Source organism: Centropristis striata, chromosome 18 (genome assembly GCF_030273125.1).
Source record: "Centropristis striata isolate RG_2023a ecotype Rhode Island chromosome 18, C.striata_1.0, whole genome shotgun sequence".
Lineage (NCBI taxonomy): Eukaryota > Metazoa > Chordata > Actinopteri > Perciformes > Serranidae > Centropristis > Centropristis striata.
Genome location: NC_081534.1, coordinates 17717680 through 17739534, shown reverse-complemented (window position 1 = coordinate 17739534; position 21855 = coordinate 17717680). Strand labels below are relative to the sequence as shown.

Here is a 21855-nt window from a genome sequence, read left to right as displayed (position 1 = left end):
AAACATGAAACTAAGTCAGGAGGAGTAGGTGTGGTTAGTGCTCAAAAATTAAAAGTGGACAGCATGTTCAAAAATTCAGATATGAATAATTCTGGCACTAACAATTTGCCTACACCGTGCAGTGTTTTTTTTCTCCCTCCACCTGCTACCAGACAGACTTTTAGATGAAAGCAGTGCTGTTCCCTGAAGAGGGAGACATTCTGTCAATTTTATTGCCTTATTTCATTCAAAACTCAAAGACACCCTGCTGCAGCCTGCAGACACGTTTCAAGAGCTGAGAATCATTCATCTGACTATTTTGTTAAGGAATAAAAAAAAACTACAAATGTATAACTTAAATTATAAGAATATAAATCTGCGTATATAGAGACAGTAATCACTTGAAGTGCTTTTTTAACAGTGCATAGTCACTTCTTTGAAATCAGAATCGACTGGAGAGGATTATGGATTTGATATGCATTACTTTTTTTTAGTTTTTGGACGTTTTTTGCTGACATAGAGGAGCTGAGAGTTGACGGTGAAAAGCAGAGAGCCCCATCGGAAGAGGGGAGGGGAGGGCTGGTGTGTCCCAGCCCTCTGCATCCAGCTGGTGCGTCGCTCCGCAGCAGTAGCGCACCACACTCACTATGGCATTAGCCGCAAGCAGGACGCTCTTGGCGCTATTTGTGACGTTTTGCGCACCGGGATGTGGATGGACAGGTAAAAGAGTTGTTTACTTTTTGTCCTGCGTGGTTTTTGCACTTAAAGTATTTTTCCGTTTGATAATTGTTGGGGCTTTGTTGCCTTCTCCTGTTAAAGTGTAATGGATTCAATTTGACGACGAGACAGTTTTTTTGTTGTTGTGTTTTTATGCACCGTGGCTTTAAACAGTTTATTGCTGCAATCTTTAGTGCATTACAATATAATAATTTGCACTGAGAGTCTTCATGCTGTTATTTTGAAAGGGCATAAAACACTAGAATTTCAAAGTGCGCGCGCACATACCCATTTCTGTGCACGCGAGAAATATTTCCCCAGACGCTGCAGATGTCATTTTTCATGAAAATGATTAATTGTTGCCATTTTAAATGCATTGGAATATTTAATTCAGTGTATATCTTGATTTATCATCTGCAGTTAAGAAAAAGTTTCAGTGAGTGATTACAGCAAAAATGTTAACAATATTTTCACTGTTGTTACTTTATGGGGGGAAAATATGATGCTGATGTCTTAGCTGCAGCGGTAGCGGTCATGGAGCAAGTCTTTGCCTCACACAGTGGACACATGCTGAAGGAGCAGTGATTAAAAAGAGGGGGGGAAAGAAAAAGAAAAAAGATGCATCATTGGTCTTTCTTCTGATGCCAGAGTGGTGCTAATCTGTCTGATTGTGGTGATTAATGACCTCAGGAGAAAAGAAGTGGTTTTCTTTCAGTCACGTTTCGTCTGGAAAGAATTGCTTTGCTGCGTGCTTTGAATGGCAGATCAATTAACAGCTGTTTGAGAGAGGGATGGGTGAAATGCTCCTGATCGCAAAATTTGTAAAAGTGATTAAAAATGCCACAAGAAAATATATTTTTTAGTATTTTTTGTAAATGTATTAGATTTATTTATGTCTATGTCAGCAGATATCAAATTAATTTGATATAGGCCTACATTTTTTTTGACAGACCGCAACACACAACGTTTTTAAAGTACTGTTTGTAAAATCAATTTTCAGGGCAAGAAGCCCACATCCTCCAGACAGTCAAAATATCCAAAGTGCCATAAGGCCTGATGAGTTTTGAAGGGCAGAGAGCTAACCCTTCTGGCTGAGTTTAAAGGCCAGACTTTCTTTTTCTCTCCAACATACTCGAGTCCACTTACACTGTCAGTTGATCTATCTATATGCCTCAACTGTAAGCACTTAGTGCATGAGGTCATTGCTTTCTCTGAATATAGGCAGCTGCTATTTGTTGTGGATTTGTCCTCAGAGTCCTTTTCTTTTCCACTCTTTAGGAAGCACTTTCAGTGCACTTCTTCTGCAACACCCTGCTTCACATTCATCCACTTATATACATTCACACCTGGGAGCTACTTAATACAACCACAGTTCACTGCTGCGGGCCACCGAGCGGCTCCACCAGAGTTAAATGCTTTCCTCTCGGGCATTTTGACAGTAGTAGTTAAGGGAGAGGAGAGTGTTACTCATTAGCTTTCTCCACACACATGTCATCAGCTTGTCAGTCTGAAATTCTGCACAACAGTGGATGAAATTGGGCACTTGGGAATTTCTGGACACCTAGGCGGGAGCAATGCAAATAGAGAGAACAGAAACACTGTGTGTTTGGACAATAAATAATGTCAGCTTCTTCCATGCAGCCACAGTCCATCAACTCCTGGAAAGTGTAGAGTGTAGAGAGTAATTGGGGAGGAAAGTGACGGGAAAGAGGGAATCATGTCTTTGCAGGCCAGTGGAATTTAATTTCTGCTCCACTTAACATGTTGGAATTCCACAGGAGCACCCCTGTGACACAGAAAACTCTCAGAATCAGGGATTTCATAACTCTGTATTGGGGAAAATATGACTGTCAGAGTCGCAACAGATCTAATATTTCTAATATTTTCCACAAGTACGTTTGATAGCTTGACCCGGTAACTTGGCTGCCTGTCAAACCTGCCAGCGATGGCATGTCTCGCGTCATGATGTCATCTCGAGGCACCGTTCCAGTTGTTTAAACAAGTACCACCTGGGCCATGAGCACACCTGTCACAGCAGAGTCAGCATAAGGAGGATATAGCATAAACTAACAGTGTAAGATGTCAGTCTTCATCATGTGAGAAATCTGTGGGTTCGAGCTCGTGACCACCAATACTGAAATGTAAAATATGTTTTTGACTCTAATTGTACTGGCCAGCTTCTGTTTGTTAATGTCACATGTTATAAATGTCATATATGTATGCATGTAAGCCTCCCAAGTCAAACAATTACTCACTTCAGCCTGTTACTTTAAAGAAATTACGTTCTCAGTCACATTTCCCCTTTAAATGAGGCTTAACTCCCATTACTAAAATTACAGCATTGAGTCTGACAGTCTGGTGATTGATGTGCCAAAGTGTCCATGCTAATGGTCTCAGTCTGGTGTGTTGGCTTTATGACAAAGTTGATGACAAAGAGTTTACTGAAGGTCAGAGGTCAGAGGAGTTAAAGGCTGACAAAGATGCTACTAAGAATTCTGTAGCTCCTGGCAACATCCGACACCAACCCCCCACCTGGATATTCATAAAGGCAGCTCAAATCTCTATTCAAGTCTTGTATATTTTCTAAGATCGGAGCAGCTTTTTCTTTTAAGGAGTAGTCCAACATTTGGGATAATATGATTATAAGCTTTCTTGCCAAGAGTTAAATCAGAAAATTGATACCTCTGTCATGTGTAAACACCAGACAGCTACAGCCAGGAAATCCTTAGCTTAGCTTAGCATAAACACTGGAAATACTGGGGAAACAGCTGGTCTGCTTTTTTTAGAGGTAAAAAAAAGTCTGAAAACAAACACCTGTTGATACGTTTTCCCATTTGTAGACTTGATGCCAAACTACCTGCTATTAGGTGGGTCTCCTCTAGCAAATAAGCTTATTTTACAAAAAAGGTCTAACTGTTGCTTTAAAGGTACAGTGTGTAGTACTGAGCGAAATTTAGCGGGGACACTGCAGATGGAAAACTGTTCTGCTCACAATAGATGCAAGAATATACCCACCAGGCGGCAACCTCCGGGTCTGAACAGGGAGGCAAACCAGGAGGTGCCTTCAGCTGCATTCTACCAAAAATTCCAGTAGGGGGTGCTAAGTGTGGCTGCAAAAACATTTCTGTCCATCTATTTCAATGCAAAATGAGAAAACTTCTTACTTGACTTATTACCTCAGAATTTTTTTTAGGACAACACTATGGTCTCAATTGCTAGTAAAAAATATTCTTCAAGACTATTTGATGTTAATAGTTAAAAGACTACTCTCCTCTGTTGATCTGCCCTGTACAACAACATCTATTGTCTGTCCTGGAAGGGGGATCCCTCCTCAGTCGCTCTCCCAGAGGTTTCTTTTTTTTTTTACCTTGTTAAAAGGGTTTGTTGAGGAGTTTTTCCCTGGTCACTGTGAGGGTCAAAGGACAGAGGTTGTGTGTGACATGTTGTACCATGTACAGTCTGTAAAGCCCTTTGAGGCAAATCTGTGATTTGTGATTCTTGGCTATATAAAGAAAATTGACTTGACTTGACTTGACTGTAGAGACATGGCAGACTCAGTGAAAAGGACCTGCTCTTTATGTAGAACTAATTCTAAGTAAATGAAATCAGACCTATTCTTGATTTCAGTTAGACACTAATGAAAATATTATTATGAATATTATATTCAATTTCTTCCAATAGATCCCCCCTAAATCCTACATACTGAACCTTTAATCCAAATGACCAAAAGACACATTTTCTCACTTACCAGCCAGATAGTTTTGGTTTTAGTTGCCCAATTTTTTTTCCAATATCTCCACCCTAATACAGTTATGATGAATGGAATGTTGTTTGCAGGCCTCAAAACAAACACACACATGAAATTCATTTTAAAAAAGCAACAGCCAAATTTTTTTCCAGAATCAGTGTCACGGCTACTCATGACAATCCACAGAACAACATGCTGTCAACATGGGATTGTTGCTTTAGCAGAAAGTATTTCCACTGAAAGCTGTTGACAGTGAGGTCTGTGAATTGTAACATTGTTTCTGGAAAAAACTACTTTGCAGTTAAATGTTTTTAATGCTGTGAGCACCACAATAATCACGTCAATTTGACTTTATCTGGATATCTCATTATCTGAGAAACCTCAGCGACAATTATGTTAAGAACCTGGGGGGAAAAAGCCAAAACTATCTGCATGACTGAGCAGTGGTAAGTGAGATTAATCTATTTATTTATTTGGCAATGTGGGTGAACCAACCTTTTAAACTAATGTCATGGATGGCTGATGGTTTTCATGGCTCAATCTGATGATCAGAATAAGGTTTGAGTCTGTTAGTTGGCCCATCTAACAGCTACTTAAAATATATATAATGTTAAAAACCTTTGCTGTAGATTTTCCAAATAAAGTAAGAACTAATGAAGGCCTGAAATCACATTCCAATATTGTTTTACTTTTCATTTCTATTTGTAATATGTATGTATATGTATGAATATATGTAGTTTGTTTTCCTTAAGTAAGATTTTAATATTGTTTATGTATTCATTTATTGTGTATAGATTTTCCCTGAAACCCTGTCAGCATAATATTTAGTGGCAGAAACAATATAGTAGACAATATAGAAACAATATGTTGAAGCAATATAGTGCTAAATGGTTCTATATAGCACCATTTGATAAATATGTAGCAGAAAATAGATTCCCTTGTGATTATGAGCCAAATAACCACTTTTGGGTTCTGTATATAATCATAATCAAGTGTACGATATCAGATATAAGATAAATCGTCAAATAATGCTTGATGTCGCTGATATCAGGGGTAAATCCACAAAAATCCCTCTAATGCATACCCCTAATACTAACAAAAACATAAATGTTTTCCTGCCAAGAAACACTGCAAAGATATCTTCATGTCTGCTGAATGTTTTATGTGCTGCAAGATACAAAAAAAGAATCTCACAAATCATAAAGTGGAAACTTTTACAACAATTGCCTCTAGAAACCACATATTGGAGACAAAAAAGCACCTCAGTCATTGCATGAATGTTTTTGTTGTTGCCCCGACAGCAAATTGTTATGTATTTATAATACCTAATACTAAAGTATCTTACCAATAGACAGTCTTAGCTTGACACTGTAACACTACCGCACATACCTCCTTTAACCCACACACACAGTTTCACTCATTATCCTGGTTATTGATGGGAGTTTGCGGAGGATGACAGTTATTAGGGGTTAATGGCAAACTCATTAGGGGTGAGTGGTGGGTCAGCGTCTGTGATTTTGTGTGCGAAGTGAGAAGGGGCTCTTGTAAAAGTGGAGCACATTGCAGGTGCATGGAGCGCAAGTATTTTCTAGAACAGTTTTACAGGAGTCCTCTGACCTCAGGGCTTACCTGCATATGCCTCTTGTACCAAACTACACATGCACATACACGTGTGCGTCTGTCTGTTTCACTCTCTCTTTAAGACACACACATACATAAAAAGACAGTGACATAATGACCCTCAGGCTCTGCCCTCATTCTTTACATACTTAATACTTTCCGCTGTCTAACTCACTCACACTCATACTGTCTGTCTGTCTTTTAAATGTTAAATTATTGTCCTGGTTTCTCATGGCAACTTTATGAAATCAAGCCTCCCTCCATACGATTATGATGTTACAACCTCTCAGTTCCTTAACGGCTTCCCAAACTGTTTATTCTTGGATGGAAATTATGCATCTGCTGTGCTTGAAGGCGTCTTGATTTAATCAGAAATATCTGGTTTGCCCTTGGATCATAAATTTCCAAAGAGGCCAAATCACAGAATGATGTCTGGACAGAGGAGCAGATCCCTTCCTACGTAATACACAGCCTTATTAGAAACAGCGTGAGAGCGACTGAAGTTGGTCCAGACTTGTGTCAATGCAGTCTGCCACAAACAGCTGATAAAATTGACTCCAGTGTAACCCTGCATTAATGAGGATATAATGAGGAGAGATTGTGTTTCGTTTTGGGAAAACACTCTAGCACTCCTTCTTGCACTCAGGCACAAAGTGATGCAAGTCTGCATCTGAGGCTCAGTGCTATCTAGAGTCTGCAGAAACAGCAAGGAGACAATCTTTCAGCACGTAATAAAACTCCAAGTTAGTTAGACAACACTGTAGGCCTCTTAAGAGTGGCGACCATCTGTAAACTGCAGCACACGAGTGGCAATTACTTCTAAATGTGAAAAATGAAAGTGAAGATGCAGCTGGGCGCACACCTGCAGACAACAAGAATTCAAAGCGATGAAGTGATTTTGTGACGATGTTAAACTGAAACGGCTGCTGTAAACCTTTTGGGAGCACAGACAGTCATTCACACCAGCTGTTTATGATCGGGACGGACAGCACTGACAATTAAATGTGACAGCGATAAAAGGCTGGTGTGCCAATAAGCACTGAAATACTTCTATTTAAGAAGATCATCTCCATTTAGCAAGCGCCTGAATACTGAATACTGTTTGCATCTTGAGATTTAAACATAGGCTGTATATAAGTAATTGACGTAGTCACCGTGACGTCACCCATTGGTTTGTGGCCCGTTGGAAGCATCGAGTTCAGCGTTACACTCGTCACCATCTTGTTTCCGATACGGGGAACAGACCATATTTGGACTGTGGTGGAGCGAGAGGGATCTGACAACACTAACTACACGCCTATCTACACCTCAACCTGACTGTTTCATGTTAGCATTAACTGGGTTGTTCATTTTGGCTCGCAAAAAACAAAAACAAAATGTATGTTACTTACCTCAGAAAAATGAACAGCTTGGAGTGTCTATAAGTCCAACCAAACGCTGAACAAGACATTAAGTGAAAATACAGTGAAAGGGTCAAAGTTATGAGACCAAACCAGTAAACGACCTTTTTTTATATCCATATAACTTAATTGACTTGTTGCCGTTGTTGTTCTGCTTCTCTCCTGATGACAGCTCGCCTTGTTATTGACCTGTCAATCAAAGGTAGCCACGCCCCATATCATACAATTCTTTATCTTCTATTTTCTTCTAAATGGGGCCATTATTTACACTATTAACATCAAATTGTCTTGGAGAAGATTGTTTACTAGTAATTGAGACCATAGAGTTGTCCTAAAAACATTTTCTGAGGTAATAAATTAAGTGAAAATTTTTCTCATTTTGAAATAGATGGACAGAAATGTTTTTGCAGCCACACTTAGCACCCCCTGCTGGAATTTTCGTTAGAATGCAGGCTTAAGGCACTTCCTGGTTTGCCTCCCTGTTCAGACCCGGAGGTTGCCGCCTGGATTTAAAGCTACTTTAAACAATATTTTTGGATCAACAACAGATCAAATGGTACAGTAATTAGCACTTCTATATTACCATTTTTATGTGTACCGTTGTGATTGCAACTATTGAAGTTGGTGAGCTAACTCATGTATAAAACGACTTGTGATTTGCATCAACATTCAAACGAGCAGTGGAGGAGTAGGACGAATAGGGAGCTAGCTGCTAAAGGAGGAAATGCTTTATCTACAGACTTTTGTCACAGTGTAGGAAAGAACAAAGCTATCGCCAGATGAACAACAACTTTGATTATTTTCTGTAACCAGTGTAGCATTTAAGCGTGGCAGAACTAGCCTGCTCTCCGATGGTTAGCTCGCTAGCATGCTAATACCACCCTGCTTTAATGCTATGCTGTTAGCATTAGCCCAACAGCAGGTGGCCAGTGGACACACTATGTCTAATGGTCCCTTGGCCTCACTCCCAACTACTAAGGGAATATTTTTCCAGGAGAAAGAGAGAAAAAAGAGAACAGCAGAACTAGCTAGCTAACTAGCCAACTGTCAATCTCCAGCACTACGACACTTTGCTGGCCCAATTTTTCCCCAAAACAACTAAAAACAATAGCATTTTATTATATACCAGCCAAATGACCACAGCGAACAGTGCAATAGCCATCTTTCAATTCATTTCTGTTCTCTCTCACTGCTCTCATCATGAGAACTTTTTCCAGCAGCAGCATGCAGCTGTTTCCAGCAACAACAACAAAAAAAGCTATGATAAATTCGGCATACACTACTTGTCTGTCCAGCTCAAAACAAGTTTCAACATTTCACCGTTAAAGAGCCAGATATCTCCCTCAGGAGTCAGTGGAGACCAAAAACAAGCTAAATGAAAGCCAATACTGGACTTAAATTCATCAGATGGACAGGAACAGGAACCCTGAATTAATGCTACTCCATATTTGCTTGATGTGCTAATAGGCAACTGCTTGCCAACATGTTTGCTATAAATAAAACACAGCATTAGCTCAAAAAGAGCAGTAAATCAGGCATGTATTGGCTGATGATCGTAACATTATCATGCACTCAATTGCAGCTGTGTAGCATCTCCAATCAGATTCATGCTGGTGTACAGTGTGGAGATTATAACCTACTGGTACTGTCATGCCAACACTGTTGGCTACCACAGTTCCTTTCAAAACCGTAACCTCCTCCTTGTGAAATACATAATATGGTTGATTAAACTAAAATTTAATGTACACGTTTGTTATTAATTAAAGTTATTAATTAGTTCTTCCAGCTGAATCCTCATACCAAAGTCTTTAGCCATCTGCTAAAATTGGGTAATTGTTTGACTTTGAAATGAGCAAAACAATCAAATCAAAAAAATGATTAGACCACCCTTTTCTACAATTTCTTGTTCATTTTAATGCCTGGTACAACTAAAGGTACATTTTTTGGACAAATATAATGATAAGAACAAAAATGGGTCATAGGAGTTTAATTAAAGAGCTGTTTTCTTGATAAAAACCAAAATCATTATCAAGAAAAACATGGAAAATGTCTAGATATCAGCTCTTAAACTCTTATGACCTATTTTTGTTGTTATCATTATTTTCGTCCAAACAAATGTACCTTTAGTTGTACCAGGCATTAAAATGAACAAGAAATTGTAGAAAAGGGTGGTCTAATCATTTTTTCCATGACTCTATATTGATCATGTTTTGTATGTAGTTTATTGGGTCAGGCTCTTCACAAATGTCCCCTTGCTTATGTTGAGTCAGCTGTGGTTGTAGCATCCATGAAGCTCTCAGGCCATTATTTCGGGCATGATGAGTCATTTCAGCTGTTTTGAATACCTCATGTGGTTGTTTATTATTTCCCAAGTCTAAGTATCCTCTGGGGCCTTTTAGCAACTTTTGATCTTTTACACAAACTGAATTCATTATTTTAATACTGTGTTAAAAGTCCTGCTCAGTGGTTTCCTTCATTATCTTGGTGTATTGTTGGATGATTGAGCTGTCACCGCTACATTGCATGAGCATGCAAACCAAAAGAAGAGCAGAGTTTGCTGTCCAAAACACAGTGGTTGTTCATTTTTTCTTTGTTTTGTTTTTCAGTAAATCTAGCCAAGAGGGAAAGTGAAGATTGCTTATTGTCCAGAGCCTGTGGCCATCCAAGCAAATCCTCATTTATTTATTTAACTTTCAAACTAGTTTGTATTTTTCAGGGCTGGCTCACACGTAAGTTTATGCTTTGTCAGAATCGTAGTTACTTTAAATGCCAAGTATAATAAATCCAGAGGAAATTGTTATAGTGGCATTGAAGAAGAGGTTTATTAACAGCTTACAGAACTCGAACAGTAGTCATACATAATGCTGCAATATGTAACCAGTCTTTACGATAGGGGATAAATGTTAAAATACATTTTATACAGACACAATTCATCCTGACGTCATTTGTTTTGCAGCAGAGAAGCCCCTGCGGTCACAAAATGGGAAACAGACATCTGTGGACAAGGGTCTGAGGGAGAGCTGGGAGCCTTCCATTCATCTGGATGGAAGACCTGTGGACCGCTTCGTCATCAGCTCCAACAAACCCACGAGGTCTTATCGCTTCACTAAAGTGGGAAAGGACAGTCGCTCTCATCTACTGGAGGATGTAGGTAAGGCTGTGATAGAGTGATGTGAACAAATCACTAGTGGGAGCTAATGAGTATGTTTCTGAGGGACCTGAGCATGAATGGATTACTGAACCGGCCTGAAACAGGCCCAGGGCACCCACCTGGGTTTCACCGAGTAAAATGTCACTCAAAGCTGTCAGGACTCAAAAAGACCACAAAGATACATAAATGTTGACAAAGAGACACAAAAAAACTATAAAGAGACCAACACAACAATAAAGACATGCAAAATAGGTGCAAAGAGACCAAAAGAGACATATGAGAAAGGAGCAAAACAACCACAAAGAGACACAAAACAACTACAAAGAGACTCATAATGATTACAAAGAGACACAAAGCAAATACAAAGAAACTTAGAATTCCCACAGAGAGACAGAGCAACTAGAAAGAGACCCAAAAGGACTCCAAAAGACCAAATAAACTACAAAGAGATGCAAAGAGACAGCAACAACTACTAAAAGGGGCAAAACAACCACAAAGAGACACAAATCAACTACTAAGAGAATCACAATGACTACAAAGACACAGGGAGCAAATACAAAAAGGCTTAAAACTACAAAGACACGTAAAGCAACTACGAAGAGACCCAGAATGACTACAAAGAGACAGAACAACTAGAAATAGACCCAAAAGGACTACAAAAAGACCAAATCAACTACAAAGAGACTCAAAATGACAAAGAAAAGTCAAGAAACCTGAATAAAATAACTTATAAAAGACCAAAACAATTACAAAGTGATATAATAATCATATAGAGATAGGTAACAACTACAAATAGACAATTAATAACATAAAAAGAGGCTAAACAACTATACAGTAAGTGTGTGTTGCTCTTATGTATGTAGAAGAATTGGTGGAGGATGTTGCATGTTTGTGCCCAGCGACCCACTGTCTCATGGTCCGCCCATAGACCTAAGGAGTGATGGAAGCACTGCTTGACAAGAAAAAAGTCATTAAGAGGAAAATAAATGGACAGAGAGCAAGAAAAAGAGGTTTGGCTTAAACCACGGAGTGAGCTTTCAGATCCCAGAGTTCTGCACTTTCTCAAGACAAATGCCAAGAATGAGGAGGGGGATGAGCAAAGCTGTGTACAAAACAGAGACGCCAGGAGGTGAGGTGGACGCACACGCATGTGAGTGCATGTGCGATTGATTTCTATCAGAGGATTAGTTCATCATTGGATATGTTGTCGTCCAAGTTTGCCAGACAGAAAGAACACTGGGAGGTGGCGGAGTGACCACCGATCATCATCCCAGCCCTGCAGACGGCGGTTATTTCAGGCTTTAGACGGACATTATTTTTAGGTCTTAACGGCTTCTTAATTCCTAATCCTGCCTTGTAAAACATAAGACAGGTCCTTATGTTTCTATACACACAGTTTGCAGTGCTGACAGTCTGGCCTGCTTTTGTCATTATTCCATTTTCCTCTGTCCTTGGCATCTCCCAGCCATACTTCATCAGAGGCTCGGAGTCTGCAGCCAACCCTTCTTTTCCACATCCAAACCCAGCCCAGCTCCTATAACACAATCCCCTGTGTTGTGGTCACTTATTGTGTGCAACATATGTGTGTTTGGTGGTGATTGTGGTGGAGGATAGGGCGGTGCCAAGTGTTGAATCATGCATTGTCTTGTATGGTGTGTCAGTGTGTTTAAAAGTATGCATATATGCTTTAGTGTGTATGTGTGTGTGTGTGTGTGTGTGTGTGTGTGTGTGTGTGTGTGTGTGTGTTGTCAGTCAGTCAGTCAGTGTGCGCTGTGGCGGCCTTGTGGTCTCTCCAGCTCCGGTGCAGTTTGCCATAAGTCTCTGGCAGCGCAGCAGCGTCTCAGTGTTGCCTTTCCAGAAATTCCTCGCAGATCGTGTGTTGTTCCCTCAGCAGCATGAGAGCAGCATCAGTCATCATAAATAAGGCCATGCTGTTTGCCTCCACATCATTAATGTGTCTGGCCAGCCACTGCAAAAACAACAAAGATGGAGGGATGACTTATCAAGTCGAGAGAGGGCGACATGGAGAGGAAAAGACAACAGAGGCCCACTTCTCTCGCTGATAAGAGGAAAAAGCAGGTTACGCACATTTAAAAGTCGGACGCAAAAATAATATTCCCATTTGAATAAGTTTTCAGTTTCAATTCAGCTCAATTCAATAGGGTTTTTTTTTCATTCATATTATTTTATAATTGTGCTTTGGCACACAAAAATCACACTGATAAAGTAAATAGCAATAATATATATTGGAATAAAATTGATAATATAAAATAAAATCAAAAACATTTTTAAAAAATTATTTAAATACATTTTTTCAATAATTTTTTCACATCAATTTAGAAAAAAATAAATTAAAATAGATTTTTTAAATGGTCAATGACGTTTTATGTATGTTCCCAGAATGGTGGGTATTTTTATATTATTTATATATTTATTTATTTTGTTCTTGCATTACGTTGTGTTAGAAAGTGTAATTCACTTCATCGGGTAGAGATGATTCAGCAAATCTAAGCTTCTTTTTAAAGTTATATAATTTACTGGTTGCTTACCAAGTTTCTATTGGCAACATAATTTAACCAGTTTTTGTTTTGTTTGACTTTTTTAGACCCTGAATGGGTTAACCTGGATGGCTTTGCTGTATTGGGCGGTGCACCTGTCAGCAACTCATCAGCAGGTAAACCTGATCTCCAGCCATCTTTACCAACAACACATGGGAGTGGTGCTTCTCTGGAGTTAACTATGTAAAACTATGTGGTTTAATCCATTATGAGCGGTTTGCTGAAATGATCTGGTGTCATCGTAGGTATAAAAGGAACCGCTGAATCTAATGTGATGATGATTCACACTGTAGCGCCTCTATAGGATCAGTGAGGAGAAAACACTTCATGTCTCTGACTCATTGATTCCTGTCTCTGCAGCTAGGTGTGTTGTTCTTGTAGCTGATCCAAATTTAAGATTTATTTTAGAGTTTTGTTGCCTTTTATGGTGAAGAGCATCAATTATCACATATTTGCCTGTCACGGCTCTCAACAGACTCAGCAGACTGCAAAATGAGAGGAAATTAGTAGCAGACAGAACTGTTTGTCACATGATATCAAGATTATCCATACAGTGAAATGTGCTGTGTCGACATATTAATGAGTGCACAGTCTATTAACTGAATAAGTTAAGCAAAATATAATTAACTCCCAACAATTTTGATCAATTAATAATTATTATTATTGATCATTTACAAAGCAAAAATGCAACACATTTTCAGTTTCATTTTTTTTTTCATTTTATGTCTAAAAATCTAACACCTGTTTTTGTGAAATGACTCATTTAATTATAATCACTAAATAACAAAATCAACTATTTACAGCACTAATATTTTTTTTAACTTTATTTAAGCTCTTTAAGGAAATTAAATGTGACTGTCAATGAAGTGAAAGAACAAGAAATTCCCTTACCTAAGCTTCAGACTAGACTAGACAATATATATATAAATATATATAAAATGTTTTACATTCTTATATATACATTAACAAACAACATATAACCAATAAATGGCATTACAAAGCAAATGCAATAAACAAATCAAAATTAAAATAAATATCATACACTGTCCACAATAAAAACAAAGTAATGTTTAAAGTTTACACGGTGTCACAATCTCTTATTAAATCAGAGGGTTGTCATATCTTATAAAATGTTTTAATTTTAGTTAACCTCAACCAGTAAGTTTGTTTTGGGATATGCAGTTTTTAGAATTCCAGAGAGCCACATCCTCATTGAGAGGGGACATCTGATTTCCATTTTAACGCGGTGACTTTTAGAACATTTCCATTATCTGATCATTCTGAGCAGCATCATGGGGCATCTGGACATTTAAGCATATGTCATGTAAACAGTCACTCGTCTAACGAACACAAATAGACGCTCGTGTTCATACTGTTCCACATGGACAATTTAGTCTCGCCAAACCACTTGCCTTGGCGTGTCTTTGTGCCGCGGTGAGGAACATGGAGAAAAGCCATTCAGATTCCAGACTGAGAGGATCGGGACCAGCAATTGAACCCAGGACCTTGTTGCTGTGAGGCGACAGTGCTAACCACCGAACCACCACGCTGCTCTGCAGTTTCACTGTATTTGTTTGAGGCAGAGCCGCTCTGGAGACACAGCTAATCATATTTGTTGAGTTTAACCTTGGTGAATGGAGCCAAAGACCCACTGTGTTTCTGGCAAAGTGAAGCATGAATAACGCCCAGTGAGGAGGAAGACATAGCCTGTTCTGAAACCTTGCTGGCACACTTGTGTTAGCATTACATTAGCTAAAGTTATCTACCAATCTACAGGCTAATGTTAACTATCCCAGTTAATATCTCAAGTTGGTAGTCCGGGAAGCTAATGGATAATGGCGGGAAAAACAAATCAAGTCACTGGCATGTATGTGTTTTATATTCATATATTTATATGGATATGTTGGTTTATTTTCCTGTTATTTGCCACATTCTGCCACTCTGATAGCTTGTCCATTTAAAATAAGTTACCTGGATCGTTAAAGACAGGATTATTATAATCATAATCACTTATGACCCACCTAAAGTGTGTGCCAGAGGCTGTATCTCCAGAGACCCTGCCCCCTGCCTATTTTCTCTTTTCTTTTCATTTAGCTGTATACAAGACATTTCTGGGCATCAAACCATTTAAAAAATACCAGACACAGTGCCAAAAAACACAAATATAGCAGGGCGAAATGGCAAGAAGACACAGCTTGTCCCAAGGCCAGAGTGAATCTGAGGCTTGCTTCCAGTGAGCCGGGACTAACTTTGAGTGTGAACAACATATCCCTGCGTGGGCTTGAACCCCCAACCTTTCAGTTCATCTATACACAATAATCTACTGCACCACAGAGACATCGCTGGCCTGGATGTGAGGGGTGTGGCTTGTATCTTCAAGCCCCACCCACCTGCATTTGCTATTTACTTCGAGAAGTCTAATTGGATCACATGGCAAAAATATTAATCATGAGATTAAAGTTCACCCAGGTACAAACAATCAGTGTCCAGCTAGTGGGATACAAGGCAAAGTGTGTGGGAAAAATCATGAGAAAAATCATGAGAAAAAAAAAACTGACCTGCCAGTCTCGTCCCAACAGCCAAACAAGGGATTATTTCATTGCTATAATACTCATATATTACCTATAGTGATCCTCGTAATCCGTTCATGTCATGTCAGAGGACAAGCGAGAAAAAATAAAATAAAATAAAGACAGAAAGAGCGATGATGAATGATTAATAAAGGAGTTTCAAAAGCAAAAAGAATAAAAGGTCAGAGAAAAAGGAAAAGAGAATCTTTCAAATTGTTTATACTGTACTAACTGCTAGCCCTTTTAAGATCATAAAATAATGAAGGCAAATGACAAATTAAGCATAAGTGTTCGTATTTTGACTGCAGTTTTTGTGTGTCAGTTAGCTACAAACTCTGTCCTCGTCAGTTGAGGTTAAACTGATTATTTCTGCCTCCAGGAGAGTCTACCACTGCAAGTTGTTTGTATAATTTAAACTGCGGCTAAACTGAGCAATGTAACCAAATCTACCAATTTATGTCTGTAAAGTTGAGATTTGCTTTTGAAGGTGGTGCAACGGCAAAGACAGCGGATAAAGAATTTGCCTTCCTCAGCTAGTTTTTAAAAGAGGGTGTGGGCCTGAACACACAACAGTGACATTCTTCAGGCTGAACACACTGAGGTGGGTCTCCACTGCAGCAGTGGTATGTCTGTCTGTCTGTCTGGAGGCCAGCCTCACAGCACCTCGGACCATCAAGCTTCCAGGAAAAGACAGAAAGGTTTTGGCAAGTGAGAGCACTGTGGAGTCAATGGTTTAGTGGTCCGCGGCGTGGTGACCCGGGCCAAGCTATGCATGCACTGTGACAGCTTTCCAGAGAGAGAGAGAAAGAGAGGAGAAAATAAGGAAATGGAGATTCAGGCTGATTAAAACCAAATGGTTCTTAAAGTCAGCTGGTACGAGTAGAGATGCTCTAACAGGTAGGGTGGGTATGAGACGGAGGACGGGCCAATATTGTTGTTACCGCAGACAAAAATGTCTGAAATACACAGAAAGTGATATTCACCATCAATATGTTATTATTGGATGGTAATTCAGCACAGACATTCAAATTATTCTGCGTTTCAAATAAATTTAACACAGAGGTAACACACTGTAACTGACAGATATTCAAATAAACAGAGTTTCAAGTGTCTAAATCCTGGGTTCCTGATTTTGTTTTCAGAGCATATTAACATGAGTGGCAGTCTGGAATAATACATTTAAATTTGGGGAAAATAAGCTTCAGAAGCATTCATGCAAGCAACAGTAAAGCCTGATTTCCACCGGTGCGGAATGGCCGCGCCGCGGTAACCGTTGCTGGTCCCTGCCACTGTAATCAATGAGACCATTTCCACCATCTCAGCAACGTCCCAGCCGCGGCTCTCTGCTCTGCACCGCGATCAATCCGTAGCATTTCTATTTGTGCCGCGAGCCGATGGTAAACCGCATCAAGCTCAACAGAACAGATTGCACCAGACAGGAAATCAGACACAGAATCAACGTAACACACTTCCGCCCCCTTTCAAAATAAAACACAATACGCAGTTCATGCAGCCTAAAACTACTTCACATCAACATTACGTTATGACCGAGGCACCAGATCAGCAATCAATCATTCAAAGGGTGTCAGAGGGTCGGCGACATGGATGACAAGAGACTGAATGTTGAAGTGGAAGAGAAACACAATCATTTATGACATATCACACTCTTGTTATAAGGATAGATGGCCAGATCAACAGATCTTCCACATTGGAGAAGCAAAGTAAGCTGTTTGTTGTTGTTGTTGTGTCCTTTTTACACACACTGCAGTCAGGGATACTTTGTTTATCACTGGATCTTGCGGTTTCCCGTACATTCAGGATTATCTCGTGATCTCGTGAGATACGCTGCCGTTACGCGCCCGGTGGAAATCCCCAGTTAGCATGTGATTTGAAATTTAAAAATGTATTACAAATCCTCAACTTAAACAAGTTCCCTTTCACAACGTTAACCACGTATTTGAACCGTTTCACAGTGGTAAACAGAGCCATACTTTGTTAGATATACACACTAGTGTGCATATGTTTTATGAGATAACATACCGTATGAAGCTGTTAAAAAGGATACATTGAACAGACGCACAAACAGATACAGATGGCTTGCTGTCTTGTTGGCAGACAGACAAGAGGAACACGCAGAACACATTACCCAAGGAACTCGTACAGGTGCAGGAGAAACTTGGAGAGAAGGGTTTAAAAACAGGAAAAGCATCAACATCAGAGAGTTGTTGCATTACCCAGCAGTAAATTGTCTCGATCCAAAGGGGAGAAATCCCCTCAGCTGTGCTGGCAAGACAGAGACGGACAAGATACTAATGTAGAGCTCCAACAAACCCCCTCTTTCTTCCTTCTAGCTTTCTTTTATACTCCTCTTCACATCCTCTGTCTCATATTTGTTTCCCCACAGTTTAATGGTGGAAGCCCACCAGCGCTGAAATTCTCCCTCTCTGCCTTTTTAAGCCATAACTGAAGGAACAGTTTGGGTGTGGTGGCCTCTCTTGGAAAAAGATTCTGACTTGGCCCACCCTACCTGTTCGCTGAAAGGAAAACCCGACATCACAGATTTTTTTTTGCCCTCATAACAGCTTTAAAATTCAAAATTTCGTCAAATCCACTTTCTTACATCAGCTGACCTGTCAGTACTCAGCTGTGCATGCAGCTATCCTGATGGGAAACAGGGCAGATCCTTTTCATCTGACAGTGATTATGAGAAACGGATGAATGGGGGATAGAGAGAAGAAACGAACGACAATGAAAAAGAGAAGTTTTTTGTTATGTTGCCAGTGGTATCGCTCAGCGCTGCGGCCAGCTGAGGGGCTTGTCTGGTTGTCTGAGTCAGTGTCTGAGTTGTGGTCCAAAATGGAGTCACGACTAGGGTGGGATTGATGCAGGACACCAAAAGCTGTAGCAGATGAGACAGGGGACATGGTGTGGTTCCACTGCATGTCCCTTTTGTGACAACTGGGCATGCTCACTGACACTGCTGGATTACTGTAACATGTAATTGTGTTTATCACTGAGCAGATGTGTCTGGATCTGAACTGCTCAGTGATTTTCCATAGTTTCAACAAGGCCCCAAAGGCAAATCCAGCACAGATTATGAATGAACTACAGGGTCATAAAGGTAACATGAACTCCTCTGACTTCTCCCCCTGCAGCAAGTCCAGCCAGGTCTCCACAAACTGCCGCCAGAAATCAGCCCACTGTTCAGCGGGCCACCAGGGTGGACAGAACAGCTCGCCCAGTGGGTGTGTCCAATACTAGGACACACAGGAGGGCGCCTCAGTCCTCGTCAGGTCCCAGGCAGCCTGAGAGAGCTTTGGCAGGAGCTCCGCTGCTGGAAAGGAGACGCCAACACCACACCAAGCCCCAATCTGACCAGAGGAACCGAAACACACAAAAACTAAGTAAGAGGACACACATTTTACACACTTAACCACCAGATTAAAGAGGCAAAGATTTTAGTAAAATATTAAACTGAATGAACTGGCAGACTACAAAGAGATTTCATTCTTTATATGTATACATTTTGTTTGTACTTAGTGTCCATAGTGTAAACCCTGGCCGTGCCTGGTATCCCTTTCTATTCATAGCGTCTGAGTCCGTTCATGTGGTGTCACTGCAGGCACAGAAGGCCCTGGGACAGAGCGCACGCGCCAACAGAGCAGTCATGACCAAAACAACCACACCAGGTACCTGCAGCTTTATAGAGAACCACTACAGTATTTTACAAGTTTAACATGTTTTTTTGCACTGTAAGTATCACGAAATAGCAGATTAACATCTACATAAGTGCCTGAAGTTTTGTCATGTTAACCAAATGTGAGAAATAAGAGGCCGACCAATTACCAAATTCAGTTATCTTAGAGGGGATTTTAATATTATTTTGGTTCATGACATTTATGGAATCATAGGAGTGCCATTAAAAATAATAAATTCAGTGGAAATAGAAATAATAAGAATAAAGGGAAAATAATAATAACAACAATAACAATAATAATGATAATAATAATAACAAAAGCAGAAAAAAACAATATGGAATAATTAAGGGGAAAAAATAAGTAAATTACATATAAAAATGTAAAAAGAAAGAAAAAAATGTAGAATTTTTTTTTACATTTCTAGACCTTTTCTTTTTTCTTTTATAGTTTATTCTTTTGTTATGACACTCCTACGACTCCACAGACATTCTTGTCCCTATGTCTTTGTGTGTGTCTGTGTGTGTGTTGTCCAGAGCCACCAGAGTACGTGGCCCGGGACATCAGTGTCAGGGTCATGTCTCCTCAGTCGGTCCTCATCTCCTGGATTGACCCTGCTGTTGAGATGGGGAAGGTCGGCCCAGAAGTAATCAGGTGTGTTCAGTTTTAAAGTGTAATGTGAAAGAAAGTGAATTAAAGACAAATAAAGGACGCTATGCATTTCTACTGGAATAAAACATCCCTATCTTCTCTTCTGTCCTCAGAACCTACACAGTTAGATACAGGGAGAAGGGTGAGTCAGCACGCTGGGAGTACAAGGACAGCACCCAGAGGAGGATGATGATAGACACCCTGTCTGCTGACGGCATGTATGAGTTTGCTGTCAGAATCTCTCAGGGAGAAAATCATGGGAAGTGGAGCGTCTCCGTCTTCCAGAGGACCCCGGAGTCAGGTATGCACATGCAGCCACGACCTGCTGAAAACTACTTATAGGACATTATGTTATGCGTAGTGAGTGAAGAGGAACAGCTACAGAGAGCCAACATGTTCCTCTGAATATAAAGAGAATTTATTCTTGCAGAAAATAATTCAGACTTGCATAACTCTGTCAGTTAGCTCTTTTCTACTTATTTCCTCATTCCACACTTCATCACATTCACTGCCTATTACGCCTATTTGATATTGGATTCCAGCTTTGGCTGCAGCTCCGTCATGATTGCAGCTTTTTTTATACAATGTCATAGCAGCTCCTGAGCTGCGGTTCACTGTAATGTCAACATTTACTGCCTGGCTCACAGCTCAGATATCCATCTGTAGTTCCATACATGATCTCAGGGGGAGGTTCCTGACAATGTATGGCAGCAGCACTTCCCTCAGCTGAAGCCTCCTGGCTCAAACTCATTGTTTTTACATTCTTTAAGCAGCAATTTCCTCACCCTGTTCCCTCTATGCTGCTTCTGGTTTCTGTCCTGCGGCTCCTCCTCTCACTGCTGTCTCTCCATTCACTTGTGTTTTTCTCACTTGGTAGCACCATCTGGGCCCCCAGAGAACTTCGAGGTCAAGCCGCTACGGGGGAAAGGAACGGCCGTGATAGCAACATGGGATCCACCTGATGAGCCCAATGGGAGAATAAGAGGTCAGACCAGGAGGATTAAATCAATTCATTTTCTGCAATAGTTGAAACTATTTCACCTGAATGGCCGCACCAGCTGTGTTTTCATTCACCTGTTTTTTTATGCGCATTTTAAGTATCATATTAAAAAAGCTTTATGGAAATGGAGAAATTCAATAAAACAGTTTTTGTACTCCCTTGAGGGTTGATTTGTCTTAGTCTCCCTCAGTATGAAACGTGGCATTAAAACTTTCCCAACTGAACCACTTTCTTTAAGATGTCTTTATTTTTCTATAGTATTATGTTAAATGTTTCCAGTTTACAACCTCTTCTTCTTCTCTACTTCTCTATCCAATTACAGCCATGCATTGCCTATATAACCATCTTCTGATAAAACTTCACCTAGAGCCAAGTTTATTCGCTCCTTAACTCTATTCTCTTTTTGGAATATTTCAAAAGTTTGCTTAAAGTTTGCTTCATGATTAAATGGAAACCAGTTGACCGTGCTCTTCCTCCACACAGAGTACATCCTGTCTTATGCTCCTGCTATGAAGCCATTTGGAATGAAAAGTGTGAATTACCGTGGCACCCTAACCTCAGCCACAGTAGATGGCCTAACACCAGGAGACCGGTACATCTTCAAGATTAGAGCCACCAACAGGAGGGGACAGGGACCACAGAGCAAGGTCTTGAGTGTTGTCATGCCAGGATGTAAGTATATTCAATTGTATACAGTGTGTGTGTGAATGCATGCTTTAAAGTTTGATCAAACCTAAATTCATGACAATATTTTCTCTACTGCCAG

General features: G+C 40.0%; 1 protein-coding gene across 1 annotated transcript in view; it reads left to right on the top strand.

Moving 5' to 3' along the window:
* The first annotated feature begins 626 nt into the window (after window positions 1-626).
* Window positions 627-21855, top strand: part of fndc1 (fibronectin type III domain containing 1) — a 47032-nt gene continuing 25803 nt past the window's right edge. The window contains exons 1-9 of the mRNA XM_059355755.1: window positions 627-699; window positions 10421-10615; window positions 13221-13289; window positions 18899-19147; window positions 19334-19432; window positions 19975-20092; window positions 20203-20390; window positions 20967-21074; window positions 21573-21761. Coding sequence (XP_059211738.1) covers window positions 627-699; window positions 10421-10615; window positions 13221-13289; window positions 18899-19147; window positions 19334-19432; window positions 19975-20092; window positions 20203-20390; window positions 20967-21074; window positions 21573-21761 — 1288 coding nt within the window. The remainder of the gene's footprint in view (window positions 700-10420; window positions 10616-13220; window positions 13290-18898; window positions 19148-19333; window positions 19433-19974; window positions 20093-20202; window positions 20391-20966; window positions 21075-21572; window positions 21762-21855) is intronic.